The sequence below is a fragment of the Lolium perenne genome, chromosome 1 (assembly GCF_019359855.2).
Source record: "Lolium perenne isolate Kyuss_39 chromosome 1, Kyuss_2.0, whole genome shotgun sequence".
NCBI lineage: Eukaryota > Viridiplantae > Streptophyta > Magnoliopsida > Poales > Poaceae > Lolium > Lolium perenne.
This window is the reverse complement of record NC_067244.2, coordinates 191,567,803-191,589,723: the sequence shown is the minus strand read 5'-3', so window position 1 is coordinate 191,589,723 and position 21,921 is coordinate 191,567,803. Positions and strand designations below refer to the sequence as shown.

The 21,921-nt window shown below is 43.7% G+C and overlaps 1 protein-coding gene across 1 annotated transcript; it reads right to left on the bottom strand.

The window, feature by feature from the left end:
- Positions 1 to 7,373: 7,373 nt before the first annotated feature.
- Positions 7,374 to 10,396, bottom strand: LOC127316842 (succinate dehydrogenase subunit 4, mitochondrial). Its single transcript, XM_051347308.2, has 3 exons — positions 10,179 to 10,396; positions 8,107 to 8,208; positions 7,374 to 8,012 (listed from the first exon to the last, which is right to left on the bottom strand). Exons 1-3 carry the CDS (start codon positions 10,338 to 10,340, stop codon positions 7,647 to 7,649), a joined length of 630 nt encoding a protein of 209 aa, XP_051203268.1. The 5' UTR covers positions 10,341 to 10,396; the 3' UTR covers positions 7,374 to 7,646.
- Positions 10,397 to 21,921: the final 11,525 nt, after the last annotated feature.

Below are 21,921 nucleotides of genomic sequence, written 5' to 3'. Positions count from 1 at the left end.
GAACACCAGATAGTTCTTTGCCTCGAGTATTTTGAAGCTGATGAATACGAGACATAAGTGCTTCTGTCGCCTTTTCTCTTCTTCGGAAGCTTCAGCGTCCCAGGAACGGCGGCGCTGAATTTTGGCACTTCCGTCGAAAGGGATTATGTTGTGTTCCACAGAGTTGGCACTTTCTTCGTGAATGTAGAGCCACCTTTTGCGCCATCCTTGGACAGAATCAGGAAACTTGACGTCGAAATAATCAACATCAGTTCGGACAGAATCAGGAAACTTGACGTCGAAATAATCAACATCAGTTCGGACACAGATAACAACGCCGCCTATGTTATAGGTGGCGTTGTGGGAGCCATTGCGGCGGAGGCAGAAAATGCGTTTCCACAGAGCCCAATTAGGAGGGATTCCAAGGAAGCATTCGCACAGTGTGATAAAAATGGAAATGTGGAGGATGGAATTGGGGGTCAACTGGTGCAGTTGAATCCCGTAAACAAAAAGAAGGCCGCGGAGGAAATCGTGAATTGGGGCCGAAAGGCCGCGGATGAGGTGATCAACGAAACTAACCCGGTACTCCATTGGAGGGTTGGGGTAGCTTTCTTCGCTGGGAAAGCGGATGGCGTCTTCTTTCTTCATCAGGCCAAGCCTCTTCAGCGTGTTGACGTCCTGGTTGGAGATTTTAGATCTCTCCCACTCAAGATCTTCGGCGGCCATCTTGGACTCTGGAGTGCTGTGGCGAGTGAGTCGCGTGCGCGGTGGCATCAACGGCAATGGAAAAAGCAATGTTCGTGAGTGCGGAAGATCAGAGAGAGTTGGGCGCAGGGGAAGTTTTTGCAAAGAGGAACAGATGTGCGGCGCAAGCGAAGGAGTGAACGGAGGTTGAAGAAAGGTTTATATAAGAATCGGGCGAAGCAATGCACCGTTGGATGAAGAAATCGTGTGGTGAAAAAAGATCTTCTAGATAAAAGGGTAAAAAGGTATTTTTACTGAGATAGGTGTTACCGTGCGTGCGCCAGGAAAAGCGGAGGACGTGTGTCCCCCACTTGCACGACGTGTCAACGTGGTGGAAGCAATGGACCCACAAGACAGAAAACCACGACTATTAACAGAGATGAAGTAAATTTGGTTAAGGGAAACATGCCGACAAAAAAAAAAAAAAGAAGATTGGCGACAGGAGAAGTTATTAAATACTTCGGGAGCCTTTGATCAAATACAAGTTTTTGCCCAAATGCTCGGGGGCTACTTCGATAAAAAGTAAAATTTCGAGTATGGCAATATAGAAATTGCGGGAGCCTACAACCAAGCACAAGCCTTTGGCTGTAGCCTCGGGGGCTACTCCCATCGGGAGCGCTGTTCGCGCACCCGAGAGATAAAAAAAAGAGAGAGATCATATTGGGAAATAATGACAATATAGCGACAAGGTGGACTAAAATGTTGAGCCTACAACCAAGCACAAGTTCTTGGTTGTAGCCTCGGGGGCTACTCCCATCGGGAACGCTGTTCGCGTGCCCGATGACATTAACAAAGAAAAGATAGAAAAGCAAGAGAGTATATTTCGAGTTATAATTAACTCTACATATACTCCCATCGGGAGAGCAATATAAGTCATATTTGACTCGATAAAATGTGCCATTCCAACAGCCGGAAAAGCACTCGACAATATATTCTCAGAACGCCAAAGTTGCGATCAATTTCTGAATGCCGCAAATTTGCGAAGGTAAGACCCCAGATCCGTTCTGCTGGGCGTGGCATCGCCGAAGACTAGCGCTACGCTACTTTTATCCGTATCAACGAGATACGAAGAAAAATCCTAACGGACGCGTTAGGTACTCGATAAATCTGGCGGGACTCGACGAATGGTAAGACCTTAAGCGGCACCGTCGAAGTTTACACCGGTATCCGAGATCATGTCCAGGGACGTGATCTTGAAGTAGGTTTTTGCGGATTGCCACTAGAGCAGTTAACTAGTACCTGATCCGTCAGATGAACTAGCCCCAACTACCATTATCCCTGTACAATATAGAATTTTATGTGAAGAAATATAAAAAAGTTAAAGCTCTCGAATAAAAATAAACAGTGGAGATTTTCCCTGACTCTACGATTCAAGCAAAATCTCTGGGGCTACTGACATAGGCATCCCAAATGGGCCTGCCGAAGATAGTACCCGGGGTTTACTGAAGGCCCAGTACTCGAAGAATAAGAAGATTCGGGAGCCCAAGATATATTAAGGAAAGTTAGAGTTGTAATAGGGAGTGTTATTTGTAAATCCGGCGGGATGAGTTAGAAACCGTCCCGGACTCTGTAACTTGTACAAAACGAAACCCTCGGCTCCGCCTCCTATATAAAGGGGGAGTCGAGGGACGAAGAGGCAATCGAATCATGGTTACAAACCCTAGTTTTCATAATCGTCGAGTACTTTTCGGCTGAAACCTTCGAGATCTACTTGCCCTCTACTTCTAACTAAACCCTAGCCTACAATCCATAGGCATTGACAAGTTGATACCTTGTCAGCCATGCCCATGGTGCTACCAGCCTACGGCCCAACGGTGAGAGACCGATCTAGAAGCTGATTTGGAGCTGCCAGGTACCACCTAAAGTGAAAACACTTACCTGGAAGATATGTAGGAATGCGATTTCCACACAAGTTAATATGGCCAGGAGGGGTACGTCTACAACGCGAACGTGTACAATCTGCGGCAAGGAAGATGAGGACACCTTCCACGTCTTCATTCGCTGCGCACATGCTAGAGCACTATGGCAGGCCATGTCTGAAGTCTGGCCACTACCGCAAGATGATTTACTGAAGAACACTGGTCGGGAGTGGCTCTTGCATCTTCTGGCCTCCATACTGGATGTGCAAAGAGCTCCAACCCTCATGACGCTGTGGCGGATCTGGCACGCCCACAATGAGATGACGCATGCCAAACCGTGTCCCGCGATTGAAGGATCGAGGCGTTTCCTGGTAAGCTACTTGAATTCTCTTATGATGATTAAGCAGTTTCCTAATGCAGATGTAACCAAAGGCAAAATGGTGGTGGATCCTGGACGAGGATTTAAGCGAGCAGGAACAAAGGAGGATGATCGCCAAATGTCTCAACCTAGGTGGATTCCACCAAGGCCGGGAGAGATGAAGCTAAATGTCGATGGAGCCTTTACAGAGCATGGCGCTGGCATTGGCATGGTTCTTCGGGACTCCCAAGGGGAGGTTCTCTTCTCGGCGTGTCGATCATTGCAGCACTGCAGAGATGCGACGGAAGCGGAACTCCTGGCCATGGAAGAAGGACTACGCCTAGCTCTGCATTGGACACAGCTGGGGCTTACGGTGGAGACAGATTGTGCAGAGGTTGCAGAGCTTATCAGGGAAACAACTCCAAACACCTCTGTGTTTGCCTTTAAAGCCAATGTAATTCGTGAGTTATTAAGGGAGAGAGATACTAGGATAGTCAAGATCAGCCGTGTGATCAATACTGCTGGTCATGAGTTGGCTAAGCTAGCTAGGGTTCAAGGCCGAACTGAATTTTGGCTCAGAAGCTTCCCTGAGGAAGCTGCTGCAGCCATAGCCCTAGACTGTAACCTGTGCTCTAATTAATGGAATCTCTTTTCCCCGCAAAAAAAAAAAACTTTTGGGCTTGACCAAAGATATTTTGTAATGTATCATTTATCATATGGTTATACTATAACCGGACATGTGGTAGAGTTATTTTTTATATTTGAACCCAACATTGTATCGCTATACTTACTGTGAATAGAATGGTGAAAGCAATATAAGTATCTTTCAAGAAATGTTAAAAATATTACTGAAGTGTTGTATTGCATTAATGCAGCAGATGAGAAATTCTCTGGAAATAAATACTACGTAGTGCACAAGATAAATACATTTGACAAACCATACAATCCCGCGGTGACCCAACATTTGGAACCAACTCTCACAATTGGCATTATACATATGTTGAATTAATGTTGACAATCTCACTGCAGGCCAACACCAGAGGACCTAGGCACATTCCAAGTAGAATCAGAAGGAACCAAATAAATATTCATCAGTGCTAAACTAATTTGCATCCCACATTGACCAGGCAAACGAAGTCTAACTGCATCCCCGTGAATTTCTAATAGGCCTGCTAGTTTAGTAGAGGAGTAATGTCAAACTAATTAATCCACAGAACATGGAGCAGCTATGTGGATACATAATTCAGGCAACGACGTGCGATGCATGTCCTTCTATGGATGCAAGTGGATACAAAATTCTAAACATAGGATGAACCAAAAAAAAAACAGGGTAGCAACGGGCCCAGTAAGATACTCACCCAAGATCCAAATCTGGATCAATGGACTAGTTTGGCTGGCTCACACATATTCATGCAACCTAGGCAGAAATTTGGGAATTCCTTTGTATCGTTCGGCCGTTTGGCTTTATTTATAAAGCGGGGCGAAAGCCTATTTCGAGGAGCATTGTGTATTCTCATTTTTTTTAAAAATTGGGAATCTCACCGCAGCCCAACAATACATATGTTTAACTAATGTTGACAATTTCTTGCAAAGTATGTCCTGAATACAGAAGTGCTAAACAAAGTCAGAGTTGGCTTTATCTCAATACAGTCTTGACTTTATAAATTTAGTCAAAAATCAACATCTATAATGCTAAATCAATATCACTAGATCCACCATAAATTATATTTTCATGCTATATTATTTACTATTTAGATGTTACTATTTTCTTCTATATATATTTGCTCAAACTTAGTAAATATCGACTTTTGACTGAACTTATATGCTATATATTTTAGAACAGAGGTAGGACTAGTACGTAATTATATGCACCACACAAAGAAAAGTACATGGAAATTCAGTTACATAAACGTTTTTTTAATTATATTCATTTGATTTGGAGATTACCACTTCAAATTGTTCTCTCGCATTTTTTCTAATCAAATACCTGTAGACAAGTTGAAAGTTAAATTTAACTTTATCGACTCTGATTGGCCGTACACCTCACGCCAAATATAAGCTAAACTCAAAAAAATCTTACTACTTTAGCATGTAAAGTAATCAGGAATAGATAGTTAAACCAGCCCAGCTTAAAAGTATGGGAAAAGAAACCTGATGCTAACCAGATCACATCAGCTCAGATGCTCGATCAACTGCCACAACTGAAGCAACCTAGACCTGGGCAGCATTTCCGAAAAGTAAAGGTCATCTCAAATGCATAGTTAAATTGGAAAATCCAATTCGGCTCACGGGTGCATATGACCCTGTTGTGTAAAAATATATTTCAAATGTCAAAAAATTCTGAAATAAAATTCCACATGTCATCTAGATACTCTATATTCCTTCACAAGTTTTCCGGAAAAAGAACATTTTTTGTATCTCATGTGAAAAGACAAAAAAAAAATTGATGCTCTAACATGATTATTCACGTAACATTTATTTTGGTGTTTTTTATAAAGCCCACAAAAAATGTTCTTTTTTCCCGAAAACTTGTGTATGAACATATAATATCCCGATGTACAAGCGAAATTTTATTTCAGAATTTTTAACATTTTGTTGTTTTGTTTTTTATGCATTTTTAAGGTCTACACATGAAGAGGAACATATCAAGATGCCAAGTTGACCAAAATAAAATAAAAACCAATCTGGAAAGAAAGAAGCCACATGGATGGAGATGAGAATCCAATGACTGCCACAGCAGGAACACTCATTACAATAGGCCAACACTTACAGCCTGTTGCATGCTGCAAGATTGTAGGGATAGGAAACCTCTTGCCTAATCTATATGTAGGCATAGCATTATTGCAAATAGCTGCTGATCAGATGTAGCACATATTAATATACTGGTGTCACAATTGATGACGGAGACCTGTTATTAAAAGCAGAAGCAAAAGAGTTATCCGAATTAGAGTGCAGTCCATGAAAGGGCAGATGAATGCACTGGATGTAGCTGATGGGACATGAACTAGTCTAGTATGGTCTTTCTATTGTGAACAAAACTGAAAATTATAATCCTTTGATTAAGAGCAAAGATGAAAAAATTATAAAAACAGAAAAGTGCAGATATCTCACATTGATTATGGGTGTCTGCGCCCTCGTCTATTGTGTTTGATAGGATTAAGTCCGAGTCGAGGTTGTGGGTCTTAGCGGGTGCCAAGTGCTTGGGTGATTTCATGCCGGGAGAGTAATTCCGTGTATCTTTTCCGGGGCTTCTAGCCTTGTAAACTCTAAACTATATGCTTCTCCTTAATCAATCGAAAGGGACAAAATCTATTTGCCCCCCATTTCAAATTTTTTTTTTTTATGGGTGTCTGCCGATGCAACATTGACCGCCAGCTTTGCCTGAAAACAACAAGGCTCGTTTTTCTGTCAAGGAGAAAACAACGAGGTTCTTCTAACTGTTAAGACTATGCAGGGGGATTAAACCAACAATCAAATCAGAGACGACAGATACAATGACATGGCAGGTTGTGAACTTGGAAATAATCAGGAAGCCAACAACAAAGATGTGCGCTGCACTGAGACCATAGCGACCATATCTACCTTCTTCTGCCATGGTTGGCTGGCTGGGCCATCCATTACACATGTTTTGTGGCACAGGTCGTGGTCCTCCGACTGCAGGCAACCCAGGCACGAACGTGACATGAGATCTGAAGAAATAAAAGCAAGAAAGCAAGGGGAGAACAGGAAAAGAAGCCAAATCCAAGAACCCCCTTCCGTTTCCTGTTGTCCACTACAGCATTTTTCAGCTCCCAGTGCCACTCATTGCTCTACAGACAGACGGATACATCTTCCTTGAAGCACTGGGAGGGATCGCCGTGTGCCTGTGTGAGTGCTGATGCCACTCGCTGCACTCACATGTACCCATTCTGCCCCAGCTGTGAACCGCTGCAAGATCTAGCGGCAATTCAGCCTCGCAGGGCTCTGAAGACGCTGTTGCCAGGGCACAGGTTTTTTGTTCCAGCTGCAAAAGAGGAGGAGAGCCCCAGTCTGCATAGCAGAACAGAAACAGTATTCTTCATGTTTCATGTGTGAAGTTCTCTCACGGGTTTCAACAAACAACAGCTGCAACATAGGTTACAGAAGTGACAGAGTCTGCATGCCTGCACCAATGTTTCCATGCATTTACCAAGTTCCTGCAGTAACTATTGCCTGAACACAGCAACTGGAGGGGCAGCATTTCAACAGCCATCATCAGCAAATTCAATTTTTTTTAACAGGAGCAGAAGCAGCAACCAACTAATCAGCATATTACAATACCAATATGAGCAAATGACGACATTTTGTAGGACGGAGAGTTGTAAACGATATAATGATAGACGCACCTTCAAAAATATGGCTATAATTCACACTTTATGCAGGGAAAATATGTTTGCTTCCATCGTGCAAGAAAGTACCAAATATATGTTCTATTATTACAAAAAAAAGAATGCAGTCACCCATTTATGTGTCACGGTTATTTCTTTGCAGAAACTAATAACCTCATCCGTTACTAACAAGTGCATAACCAAAAACAATATGAGAAAAGTCGGGAGTGGTAAATGTAGGTACAGGGAGTGTTCATGCGGGGAATAGAACCATCGCCCTAGCATGCATCCATGATCATTATTTTCTTCAGTTTACAAATGAGTGCATAGATCATCACTTGAGAAACTAACATGGTGAACTCAGAACAGATTGAAGTACACGACGGTGTCCTTTGCCATGACCAGCAAAAGCAGCTTGAAGTATATCAAAGCCCACTTCCTGGTGATATCGTGGTGCACATAGTCCAGAAAGATCTCCTTGTTGAACATGTAAATCTGATGGTATACCGCAGCAACCATAAGAGATGTGCTTATGCTGTTTTTTGAGGCAAGAAGCAGAGCTGGGATCATGTAGAAAGTAACTTGTGTTGCTATCTCTGATCGACTGACTTTAGAGCTTTCACTTGCCAATGGACTGCTCCTAGGTTTAGCAATAGTTGCTTCCAGTGGGCTGAATGCCACAACTTTAGGGAAAGCTCCTTCACTCGCTTTCAGTTCATCCAAGACCTGTCAGACTTGGAAACATCAGATTCATGGACACATGCATATAGGGTGGCAAAATAAGTGAAAAATCAAGAAATAGTTATGGTTGGTGACAAACCTGTGTCTTCTGCATGGGAGATCCATTGGATGCTACAGTAGAAAACCAACGCGGTAAAAACTGTGTGCCGCTGAGGTGTGATGTTGGCTCATATCCCAAAACCTACACATGCGCACATTAGACACAAGACCAAGAATCTGCAAACTAGATCATAACACACTTTGTATTTCTTGAATAAAAAACCACGTGACAACAGCCAGTTCCTTATTATCAGTAGTCTGAGTTTCGAACAGAAAAAAACCTCAGTTTTCATTTATCAATCCAGAAAACAAAACTGTCTCTTGGCTTTATGTATTCCATCCAAAATTATATGTGTTCTAGAATCCTAAATTCCTACTGTTAACCATCAACAAAGTCATGCAAACCCATGCCACCTGCAACCGTGCATGCATTTGAGTAGAGAACTAGAGATATGAGGGAATTTGGGAAGCCTGAGTGCCAGGCTGAGATGTAGGAAGTAAAGTTAATTGCTGAGTGATGTGAAAGTCTCCCAGTTGCAATAAAAAGCAAGCAGGGTGTCTAAATTTCCCTTTATGCAGTGTATGCTGTATGACTTTGCCTATATTAAATTTAAAAATATTCTGTATAATCCTTGGTGTCCATACTAAAAAGCTTATACTAGATTACTTCTACAGAATGGTTAATTGTCAAGACCATTTCAGAATTTGGTCAGGCAAAAAAGCAACATTTTATAATAGCATCCACAAAACCACAAGGATGTACCAAAAAAATAAATCCAAACATCATATATCCCGAGGTGACATAGGCTAGACGAGCTAACGTGCAGATTCATATGTAGCTATACCTTTTCTCAACCACTTCCTTTTATCCATTGACATCCGATTTATTACTCTTAGATTAACTGTATGAGAAAATTTTAGTATCCCTATGAATTATCCTTGTTCCAGATCTGTTTTTGAAACTTCCCTAGTTCCAAATACACCAATAATATTATCCTGCTCCCACACATGCCCTTTCTGTCAGTTGACCATTTGCAGTGGAGGTTCGGTGATTGAACCTGCTTAGAAGTGCAAGATAGACTCACTGTATTTTTTTAGGTACAAACCAAGAATTTTTTATTTATTTTGGTTACCGTAACAGGACACGTGATGGAGATATAGAGGTATATTTCTGTCAGCTCAAAAAAATGTAAAAAACTGAACAGCCTCAATCCCTACTTATGGGTCAAGTGAAAAGGCATATCCGGAAACAGAAACAAATTCGTTGGGATATGTCCAACTCCAGAACAACGATAATCTGAGTATGCTATTTTTTAGGTACAAGCATTCTCTTGCACATATTCATGACTAAAATTAATACCTAGGCATTAACTGCCAGATGCCATCCAAATTCTAATTAACCTAATTCACATAGTCATTAAGTGTGGAACAGGTCTCGGCAAGTGAGAAATCATGGCATCACTTGGCAGTAGCTTTCTTGATTGTGGCAAGGACTCCATCCCAACTTCTGAGATACCATAGTGTCTTAGCGTAAAACTAGAATACTGAAAGTGGAAATGTAATCAGCCTTTATTGCAGAAAAAATCTACCAGATTCACACTAGCCCCTGATGTTAAGTCACCGATCAGAGTAAAATCACAAAGTGGGAGCAACAAATATACAAATATCCCTCCTACCCTAGCCATTAGCAGATATGTGTGCATTGACGCTCCCTGTACATGACTGGCATTGAAAATCCACTCGCGCCAATCGTAAACCATGTCAAACTCGCATATCAAAGCCCAATACATGTCCTTTGCTTGTATACACTTCTACCGCTATTTCACCATTTTATTGGATTCTAATAAAGAGAGCTACATGCAAACAAAAGAGAACCTCCAATATACAAACAAAACAACTTTCCATCCTTCACGAAGTACCAGACGAAATCAAACGACAGATGCAGCATCAGATCCGATACATACTGCACTGCACAACCCAATCTCCACACGCGTCAGATCAAAACAGGCGCGGCCAGGGCATAACACTCGCGATCAAGCACATCACGACATCCCACGTAGATTTGTAAAGAAGTATACACTGAACACGGGCGAAAGGGATGGGGATACAAACCATGCCGGGGCGGCGAGGGGATCCAGCCGCAGGGGACGGGGCGGCGGGGTGGCGCGGGATGGAGGAGAGCGCGCGGGACCCGGCCAGGGGGGCTGGCGCCGCGTCCGGTCGGGAGAGGGCGAGGGCTAGGGTTTTGGATCGGGCGATGAATCGTGACGCCATGGCGGCGATGTCTCTCGTCGGCTACCCCTGTTCGTTGCGTATGGTCCGATGAGGACGGGGCCAGAGGAAGAAGAAAGATCGAGAAGCTGGTCTTGGGCCCGGCCCTGGGCCTCGTCCTGGCATGGGCTTCAGAATGGAGGCTCGGAGATGAATGGGCCGCCCAAGCATTTGCTAACATGCCGCATGAATCAACATGCAAATCAATGGCGGAGCTAATTCGGTCATCTGAGCATGGGTATAATAAGTGCATTTTCATTGGTTAGTGTTTGCCCAAACAAACTTTTGTATTAATCATCGATGCATGCCAAGTTGTTGCTTCGAAAATGGTTGCATAGTAAAAAAACATGTCACCAACCTGATGTGGCATGTCAGTTGTAACTTTGTAAGTATGAATACTCGACTTCGTAAAAAAATATGTGCACGGTAAATACTTGAATTATGACATTGGGTTAACGAATACATGAATCAACTCTCGGAGTAGTGAACTTTTGGACTCTCGCTCAGACTAATAACCGCGAATATCTCAAACCAACACAACCAATTGAGAGCAGCTTATGCTCACATATGAATTTCAAATCCACACAAGGAAACTCATGCAATACATGAATTGTAGGGGAGAGAAAGAAAGGGAGGATATCAAATGACTCTCATATATATACCGGTTTCCTTCCCATAGCTTAGATGGTACACTCGGGCTTTGGTGAGGAGCTTACAACTTCAACTATGGGGGAATGGTTCTAACATTTGTAAATGGGGAAGAAGGGGATATTTAAAGGTCACACTCATTTATGCCTGTTGGTTGCACCTAAATGCTTTAGAGGCCTGAAAAGTAAGACTTTTTTTTGGATTAGTCTCCAACTTATTTTAAATCCCTTGGACTCACCTAGAGAGCCACTCATGACACTTTTGGCATAGAAATCCCTGTCAAGCCCATAACACACTGAATACACAACGAACGAAAGAGGCACATGTCGCTAATTTTAAACTCTATTTTTATTGATTGCGGGCTTGTTTCTGAGCTAGCAGCAAATTTAGAGTACTCACATAAAGAACCATCGAAAAATAACCAAAATGGAGGATGCAACATATGCAAATGTTTGATCGGTTCATGTATAATGTGATCAAGCAACTCATCTGGTAGCCCCTCTTAATTTATATAACTTTTATTAAACCTATAGCTCGATCTCTAAACAAGCAACTTGAGACCGGATTAGGAATAGCTGACACAGCCATACATTTTATTGCGCATTCCGCCATATATTATTTACGACATTCATGCTTTTCTCAAGTACGGATCTGTTATCACCAGATTTTGACCGGATCAGAGGTGGACCGCGATTAAGATGGGCTTGAAGAATATACACGGAAGAAATACATGAATCGGCCTTATATACAAAGTTTGGGCTAGTTTACCCGTGTATCTGTAAATATAGTAGGATACGTGTCGGTTAGATAGAATTTGGCTCGTGCACGGTTGGGATTATTCCCACGTTAGAAAGTCTACGGACTATAAATATGTATCTAGGGTTATTGAGAAAAACAACAATCACGTTCATCACAAACCAATCTAGGCGCATCGCCAACCCCTTGTTTCGAGGGTTTCTTCCGGGTAAGCATCACGCTGCCTAGATCGCATCTTGCGATCTAGGCAGTACACGTTTATTCGCTGTTCATGCGTTGCTCGTGCTGAAGCCTTGTTGATGGCGAGCAACGTAGTTATCATAGATGTGTTAGGGTTAGCATTGTTTCATCGTATCATATGCTTTCGTCCATGCAAGCCTTAGACGTCTAGCCGTCCTTACACCTATCTTAGGAGTAAGGGCGGCACCTCGCTTGATCATTATCTAGTAGATCCGATCCGTTATGATTGCTCCTTGTTCTTCAAGGATTAGTTTAATATCTGCATAGTTAGGCCTTGCAAACGGGTTGAAGGATCCAGTAGCACGTAGGGTGTAGTTTGCTAGCCCTAGATGAGATGTTCCGGGGATCAACTTCATGTTGGTTTTTAGGCCTTGTCTAGGGTCGGTTTATTATCACCGTGCGTGGCTGCCAGGCTCAACCACGCGTAGGATGTTCCGATTATGTGGTGAAAACCCTAAATCGTCGTAGGTCGTGTTAGCTTTATATTGATCAAGCAGGACCACCATTGATCGTATACCTCATACGAATCATGAGTGGATCGGCTCCTTGAGCCGATTCACAGGACAACCTGAGAGCCGATCGAGGCTCGTATTTAATGTTTACGTGTATGCCATGCAGGAAACTAAGCGAAGCAAATCCATCACCTTCCTGACCAGGTATATGTCAGGTGGCACGCCCTTGCACCAGCATCGGACGTGCGTGCCGAGGCTTTGCGGGCCGTCGCTTGAGGGACCAGGGCCAGCCGCAGTCCTGGGAGCCTCCCGGCTCTACTGTGTTGCCCGTCGTTGCTCGCCGGTGGGTTTCTGACCGCAACACATTCTGGCACGCCCGGTGGGACAGTCTTCGACATCAACTGCATCGCCATCTACATCTGAGATGGCGGAAGGTACTCCAGTCACGTACGAGGATCTGACTGAGGAGCTCAAGAAGAAGTATGACGAGGTCAAAGCGATCCTCGAAGCCGACCTCATCGGCTCTTTCCAGAGAACCCGCTCACACGGCATCAGATGGAAAGGGTTCTCACCTGAAGGCGCGCTCGATGGAGTGGACCTGTCCGCCCCTTCAGAAGAGCGCACCAGGTCTCTGCGTCAGGAGATTAATTTCATGGTGGCTCATTCGCTGCACCGCCATTCCGAGAGCCTGGTGAACACTTTGGAGCGTGTCGCCCTTCGGGTGATCCAGGAAATCATGAGGCATCAGCACTCTCCGTCAGGACCTGCTCTAGGGACTCACCAAGGTGAGATACCACTCCAGTCCCGACCACCGCTGCCGTTCGCGTTGGCAGCACCAGAAGTGCCGAGTTCACCGGCATTCGTCATCTACAAGATCGGTGGTGACCCTAGTGATTACCAGTTCTTGTACGAGGCACCTAAGGAGATCCCTCACGGGTACACGTGCACATACGTGCCAGACTGCAGTAACTGGGCACTCACGAACCAGACTGCAACAGCAGGGACTTCTGGAACAGCAGGAGGAACTTCGGGAACAGATCTTGAGAAGCAAACGTGGCTAGCTAAGTATGCCACTCCAACGAACCTCCAGAGCTCAACTCCTGCAGTTGGCTCAGAGCTTGAGAAGCAAGCGTGGCTGGCTAAGTATGCCACTCCAGCGAATCTTCAGAGTTCGACTCCTGCAGCCAGCACCGCGGATCAGATCAGTACAATCTTGAGAGACCAGTTCGGTATGGTGCCGAAAAGGAGGGCAATCGGCTATTCCAAGCCGTACCCCAACGAGTACGATTTGATCCCACTACCACCCAAATATCGGCTCCCTGAATTCTCCAAGTTTAGTGGATCAGATAGCTCCAGCTCAATCGAGCATGTGAGCCGATATTTGGCACAACTGGGCACGATCTCAGCATCAGATGAACTACGTGTGAGGTTCTTCGCACAGTCCCTCACGGGATCGGCTTTCGGGTGGTACACATCGCTGCCACCAGACTCAATCCGGACTTGGAAGCAGTTGGAAGAACAGTTCCACATGCAGTATCACTTAGAGGCTTCCGAGGCTGGCATTGCCGATCTAGCACAAGTACGACAGAAGCGCGGAGAAACAGTGTCAGAATACATCCAGCGCTTCAGGACCGTTAGGAACCGATGCTATTCGGCTCGTGTGACTGAAAAAGAAGCAGTCGAGTTGGCGGTGGTGGGTCTCGCATCGCCGATCAAGGATGTGGCCTCCCAAGCAGACTACCATTCACTGGCGCACATGGTGCAGAAGCTGTCATTATATGAACAGCGCCACCCAGAGGTGTACCAGGATAAATTCAAGCGTGCGGTGGTCCTGGTTGAGGCAGATGAAGATGAAGGCTTGATACGTCCAAAACGTATCTACTTTCCCGAACACTTTTGCTATTGTTTTGCCTCTAATTTGTGTATTTTGGATACAACTAACACGGACTAACGCTGTTTTCAGCAGAACTGCTCTGGTGTCTCGTTTTTGTGCAGAAATCCAACTTTCGGGAAAAACCTCGGAATTTATGCAGAAGGCCCTATTGTCCCAGGAAACTAACGGAGCCAGAAGGGCAATTGAAGTGGAGGCCCGAGGGCCCCACACCATAGGGCGGCGCGGCCCAGGGGGGGCCCGCGCGGCCCTGTGGTGTGGCCCCCTCGGCCGGCCTCCGACGCCCTCCTTCGGACTATTTATCGGCTGATGTCTACGTTCCCCCTCCTTTCCTGTAGACAGTGTTGGGCCTCCAAGAGCAGAGGTTTGTAGAACAGCAGCAAGTTTTCCCTTAAGTGGATACCCAAGGTTTATCGAACTCAGGGAGGAAGAGGTCAAAGATATCCCTCTCATGCAACCCTGCAACCACAAAGCAAGAAGTCTCTTGTGTCCCCAACACACCTAATAGGTGCACTAGTTCGGCGAAGAGATAGTGAAATACAGGTGGTATGAATATATATGAGCAGTAGCAACGGTGCCAGAAAAGTGCTTGGCGCGTAGTTGATGGTGGTGGTATTGCAAGTAGTAACACGGTAAAACGAAGAAACAAGCGGTAGTAACTCAGCAGTATTTAGGAACAAGGCCTAGGGATTACACTTTCACTAGTGGACACTCTCAATATTGATCACATAACAGAATAGATAAATGCATACTCTACACTTTTGTTGGATGATGAACACATTGCGTAGGATTACACGAACCCTCAATGCCGGAGTTAACAAGCTCCACAATAATGCTCATGTTTAAGTAACCTTTAGTGTAAGATAGATCAACGCTACTAAACCAAGTACTAGCATAGCATGCACACTGTCACCTTCATGCATATGTAGGAGGAATAGATCACATCAATATTATCATAGCAATAGTTAACTCCATAATCTACAAGAGATCATGATCATAGCACAAACCAAGTACTAACACGGTGCACACACTGTCACCATTACACACGTGCAGGAGGAATAGAACTACTTTAATAACACATCGCTAGAGTAGCACATAGATGAATTGTGATACAAAACTCAGATGAATCTCAATCATGTAAAGCAGCTCATGAGATCATTGTATTGAAGTACATAGTAGAGAGATTAACCACATAGCTACCGGTACAGCCCCCGAGCCTCGATGGAGAACTACTCCCTCCTCATGGGAGCAGCAGCGGTGATGAAGATGGCGGTGGAGATGGCGGCGGTGTCGATGGAGAAGCCTTCCGGGGCACTTCCCCGCTCCGGCAGGTGCCGAGCAGAGAGATCCTGTCCCCGGATCTTGGCTTCGCGATGGCGGCGGCTCTGGAAGGTTTTCATGGGTTTCGTCAATTGGTGTAGGGTTTTCTGATCCGGGGCTTCTTATAGGCGAAGAGGCGGCGCAGAAGGTCGAAGGGGGCCCACACCCTAGGGGCGCGCCCCCTAGGCCGCGCCGGGTGTGGTGTGGTGGCCCCGCCTCCCTTCTCTGGCGGTTCTCGTGTGTTGGATGCTTCCGGGTAAAATAGGAACACAGGCGTTGATTTCGTCCGATTCCGAGAATATTTCGTTACTAGGATTTCTGAAACCAAAAACAGCGAGAAAACAGAACTGCACTTCGGCATCTTGTTAATAGGTTAGTTCCAGAAAATGCACGAATATGACATAAAGTGTGCATAAAACATGTAGATAACATCAATAATGTGGCATGGAACATAAGAAATTATTGATACGTCGGAGACGTATCAGCATCCCCAAGCTTAGTTACGCTCGTCCCGAAGCGAGTAAAACGATAACACAGATAATTTCTGGAGTGACATGCCATCATAATCTTGATCATACTATTTGTAAAGCATATGTAGTGAATGCAGCGATCAAAACAATGTATATGACATGAGTAAACAAGTGAATCATAAAGCAAAGACTTTTCATGAATAGTACTTCAAGACAAGCATCAATAAGTCTTGCATAAGAGTTAACTCATAAAGCAATAATTCAAAGTAAAAGTATTGAAGCAACACAAAGGAAGATTAAGTTTCAGCGGTTGCTTGCAACTTGTAACATGTATATCTCATGGATATTGTCAATGCAAAGCAATATAACAAGTGCAATAAGCAAGTATGTAAGAATCAATGCACAGTTCACACAAGTGTTTGCTTCTTGAGATGGAGAGAAATAGGTGAACTGACTCAACAATAAAAGTAAAAGAATGGTCCTTCAAAGAGGAAAGCATCGATTGCTATATTTGTGCTAGAGCTTTGGTTTTGAAAACATATAGAGAGCATAAAAAAGTAAAGTTTTGAGAGGTGTTTGTTGTTGTCAACGAATGGTAATGGGTACACTAACTACCTCGCCAACCGGACTTCCAAGAGCGGCTCCCATGAATTATTTTATTTTTGGGTGGCACTCCTTCCAACCTTTCTTTCGCAAACCATGGCTAACCGAATCCTCGGGTGCCTGCCAACAATCTCATACCATGAAGGAGTGCCTTTTTATTTTAGTTTTATTATGATGACACTCCTCCCAACCTTTGCTTACACAAGCCATGGCTAACCGAATCCTTCGGGTGCCGTCCAACAATCACATACCATGGAGGAGTGTCTATTTTTGTTAATTAATTTGGGACTGGGAATCCCATTGCCAGCTCTTTTTGCAAAATTATTGGATAAGCGGATGTGCCACTAGTCCATATGAGAGTCCGTCAAAAGTAAATGACAAGGTTGAAAGCTAAACACCACATACTTCCTCACGAGCTATAAAACATTGACACAAATCAGAGGTGATAAATTTTGAATTGTTTAAAGGTAGCACTCAAGCAATTTACTTTGGAATGGCAGGAAATACCACATAGTAGGTAGGTATGGTGGACACAAATGGCATAGTGTTGTTTGGCTCAGGATTTGGATGCATGAGAAGTATTCCCTCTCGATACAAGGTTTAGGCTAGCAAGGTTGTTTGAAGCAAACACAAGCACGAACTAGTACAGCAAAACTCACATAAAAGATATATTACAAGCATTATAAAACTATACATCGTCTTCCTTGTTGTTCAAACATCTTACTAGAAAATATCTAGACTCTAGAGAAACCACTCATGCAAACCAAATTTTAACAAGCTCTATGTATTTCTTCACTAATAAGTGTAAGGTATATGATGCAAGAGCTTAAACATGAGCACAACAATTGCCAAGTATCACATTACCCAAGACATTATAGCAATTACTACATGTAGCATTTTCCAATTCCAACCATATAACAATTTAACGAAGAGGAAACTTCGCCATGAATATCATGAGCTAAGAACACATGTGTTCATATGCAACAGCGGAGCGTGTCTCTCTCCCACACGAGCATGATGTAATCCAATTTATTCAAACAAAAACAAAAACAAAAGCACACAGACGCTCCAAGTAAAGCACATAAGATGTGACCGAATAAAAATATAGTTTCAAGAGAAGGAACCTGATAATTTATCGATGAAGAAGGGGATGCCTTGGGCATCCCCAAGCTTAGACGCTTGAGTCTTCTTGATATATGCAGGGGTGAACCACCGGGGCATCCCCAAGCTTAGAGCTTTCACTCTTCTTGATCATAGTATATCATCCTCCTCTCTTGACCCTTGAAAACTTCCTTCACACCAAACTTCTCATAAACTTCATTAGAGGGGTTAGTACATAATCAAAAACTCACATGTTCAGAGGTGACACAATCATTCTTAACACTTCTGGACATTGCATAATGCTACTGGACATTAGTGGATCAAAGAAATTCATCCAACATAGCAAAAGAGGCAATGCGAAATAAAAGGCAGAATCTGTCAAAACAGAACAGTTCGTATTGACGAATTTTAAAATGGCACCAGACTTGCTCAAATGAAAATGCTCAAATTGAATGAAAGTTGCGTACATATCTGAGGATCATGCACGTAAATTGGCATAATTTTCTGAGCTACCTACAGGGAGGTGGACCCAGATTCGTGACAGCAAAGAAATCTGGAACTGCGCAGTAATCCAAATCTAGTACTTACTTTTCTATCAACGGCTTTACTTGGCACAACAAAACACAAAACTAAGATAAGGAGAGGTTGCTACAGTAGTAAACAACTTCCAAGACACAAATATAAAACAAAGTACTGTAGCAAAATAACACATGGGTTATCTCCCAACAAGTTCTTTTCTTTATAGCCATTAAGATGGGCTCAGCAGTTTTAATGATGCACTCGCAAGAAATAGTATTTGAAGCAAAAGAGAGCATCAAGAGGCAAATTCAAAACACATTTAAGTCTAACATGCTTCCTATGAAAAGGAATCTTGTAAATAAACAAGTTCATGAAGAGCAAAGTAACAAGCATAGGAAGATAAAACAAGTGTAGCTTCAAAAATTTCAGCACATAGAGAGGCATTTTAGTAACATGAAAATTTCTACAACCATATTTTCCTCTCTCATAATAACTTTCAGTAGCAACATGAGCAAACTCAACAATATAACCATCACATAAAGCATTCTTATCATGAGTCTCATGCATAAAATTATTACTACTCCCAACATAAGCATAATCAATTTTATTAGTTGTAGTGGGAGCAAATTCAACAAAGTAGCTATCATTATTATTCTCATCATCAAATATAGGAGGCATATTGTAATCATAATCAAATTCACTCTCCATAGTAGGTGGTAACAAAAGACTACTATCATTATAATCATCATAAATAGGAGGCAAAGTATCATCAAAGTAAATTTTCTCCTCAATGCTTGGGGGACTAAAAATATCATGAAAACCAACTTCCCCAAGCTTAGAACTTTCTATATCATTATCAACAATGGTGTTCAAAGCGTTCATACTAATATTACTACCAGCATGCAAATAAGATTTCATAGGTTTTTTAATTTTCGCATCAAACAATCCATGTTTTAAATCAGGAAATAGAACAAGAAGCTCATTGTTGTCCATTATGCCAAACTAGTGTAAACAAGAAACAAAAAGATGCAATTGCAGGATCTAAAGGAAATAGCTTCGAGCACACACACGACGGCAACAGAAAAATACTTTACCTGGGACCGTAGTATGAGAGCCTTTTACCTTTCCTCCCCGGCAACGGCGCCAGAAAAAGAGCTGTTGTCGTGGGAGGCAATTCTCTGTGGTGTAGCTTTTCTTCAGGTCCCCGGCAACGGCGCCAGAAAAGTGCTTGATGTCTACGTTCCCCCTCCTTTCCTGTAGACAGTGTTGGGCCTCCAAGAGCAGAGGTTTGTAGAACAGCAGCAAGTTTTCCCTTAAGTGGATACCCAAGGTTTATCGAACTCAGGGAGGAAGAGGTCAAAGATATCCCTCTCATGCAACCCTGCAACCACAAAGCAAGAAGTCTCTTGTGTCCCCAACACACCTAATAGGTGCACTAGTTCGGCGAAGAGATAGTGAAATACGGGTGGTATGAATATATATGAGCGGTAGCAACGGTGCCGAGAAAAGTGCTTGGCGCGTAGTTGATGGTGGTGGTATTGCGGCGATAGTAACACAGTAAAACAGTAAACAAGCAGTAGTAACTCAGCAGTATTTAGGAACAAGGCCTAGGGATTACACTTTCACTAGTGGACACTCTCAATATTGATCACATAACAGAATAGATAAATGCATACTCTACACTTTTGTTGGATGATGAACACATTGCGTAGGATTACACGAACCCTCAATGCCGGAGTTAACAAGCTCCACAATAATGCTCATGTTTAAGTAACCTTTAGTGTAAGATAGATCAACGCTACTAAACCAAGTACTAGCATAGCATGCACACTGTCACCTTCATGCATATGTAGGAGGAATAGATCACATCAATATTATCATAGCAATAGTTAACTCCATAATCTACAAGAGATCATGATCATAGCACAAACCAAGTACTAACACGGTGCACACACTGTCACCATTACACACGTGCAGGAGGAATAGAACTACTTTAATAACACATCGCTAGAGTAGCACATAGATGAATTGTGATACAAAACTCAGATGAATCTCAATCATGTAAAGCAGCTCATGAGATCATTGTATTGAAGTACATAGTAGAGAGATTAACCACATAGCTACCGGTACAGCCCCGAGACTCGATGGAGAACTACTCCCTCCTCATGGGAGCAGCAGCGGTGATGAAGATGGCGGTGGAGATGGCTGAGGTGTCGATGTAGAAGCATTCCTGGGGCAATTCCCCGCTCCGGCGGGTGCCGGAGCAGAGATCCTGTCCCCGCATCTTGGCTTCGCGATGGCGGCGGCTCTGGAAGGTTTTGTTGGGTTTAGTCAATTGGTTTAGCGTTTTCTGATCCAGGTGATTCTTTTTGGCGAAGAGGCGGCGCGGGGAAGGTCGAAGGGGGCCCACACCCTAGGGGGCGCCCCCTAGGCCGCGGGGGTGTGGTGTGGTGGCCTGCCTCCCTTCTCTGGCGGTTCTCGTGTGTTACGGATGCTTCCGGGTAAAATAGGAACCTGGGCGTTGATTTCGTCCGATTCCGAGAATATTTCGTTACTAGGATTTCTGAAACCAAAAACAGCAGAAAACAGGAACTGGCACTTCGGCATCTTGTTAATAGGTTAGTTCCAGAAAATGCACGAATATGACATAAAGTGTGCATAAAACATGTAGATAACATCAATAATGTGGCATGGAACATAAGAAATTATTGATACGTCGGAGACGTATCATCGGCCTCGACCTAAAAACGCACGGAGAGAAGTGGAAGTCGCCAGAAACCCTCCAGAACGCCGCCACATCGCGAAACTCCGTCGCGGGAGCCAGAAGTCTCCGTTCTGGCACTCCGCCGGGACGGGGAATTGGAGGAGATCATCGCCGCCATCACCGCCAACGCCTCTACATCAACCAGCCATGTTTCCCCCATCCATGTGTGAGTAATTCCCCCGCTGTAGGCCGAAGGGGATGGTAGGGATTGGATGAGATTGGTCATGTAATAGCATAAGATTGTTAGGGCATAGTGCCTAGTGTTCGTAATTGGTACTTTGATGATATTGTTGCAACTTGTTATGCTTAATGTTTGTCACTAGGGCCCGAGTGCCATGATCTCAGATCTGAACATGTTATTGTTTCATCAAGATAATCATTGTTTATGGTCTTACCTATAAGTTGTATACACATGTCGCTGTCCGGAACCAATGGCCCCGAAGTGACAAGAATTGGGACAACCGGAGGGGATGGTAGCGATGTGAGGATCACATGTGTTCACGGAGTGTTAATGCTTTGCTCCGGTACTCTATTAAAAGGAGTACCTTAATATCCAAAAGAGTTTCCCTTGAGGCCGGCTGCCACCGGCTGGTAGGACAAAAGATGTTGTGCAAGTTTCTCATTGCGAGCACGCACGACTATATATGGAACACATGCCTATTGATTGCTTTGTACTTGGACACCGTTTTATTATTATCTGCAAATGCCCTGCTATGATTGTTACATGAGTTTCTCTCATCCATGCAACGCCCGTCATCCGTCCCCGTGCCTACGATATTTTAATCCTGTTGTTTACTAAAATCACTACTGCTGTCTCTGT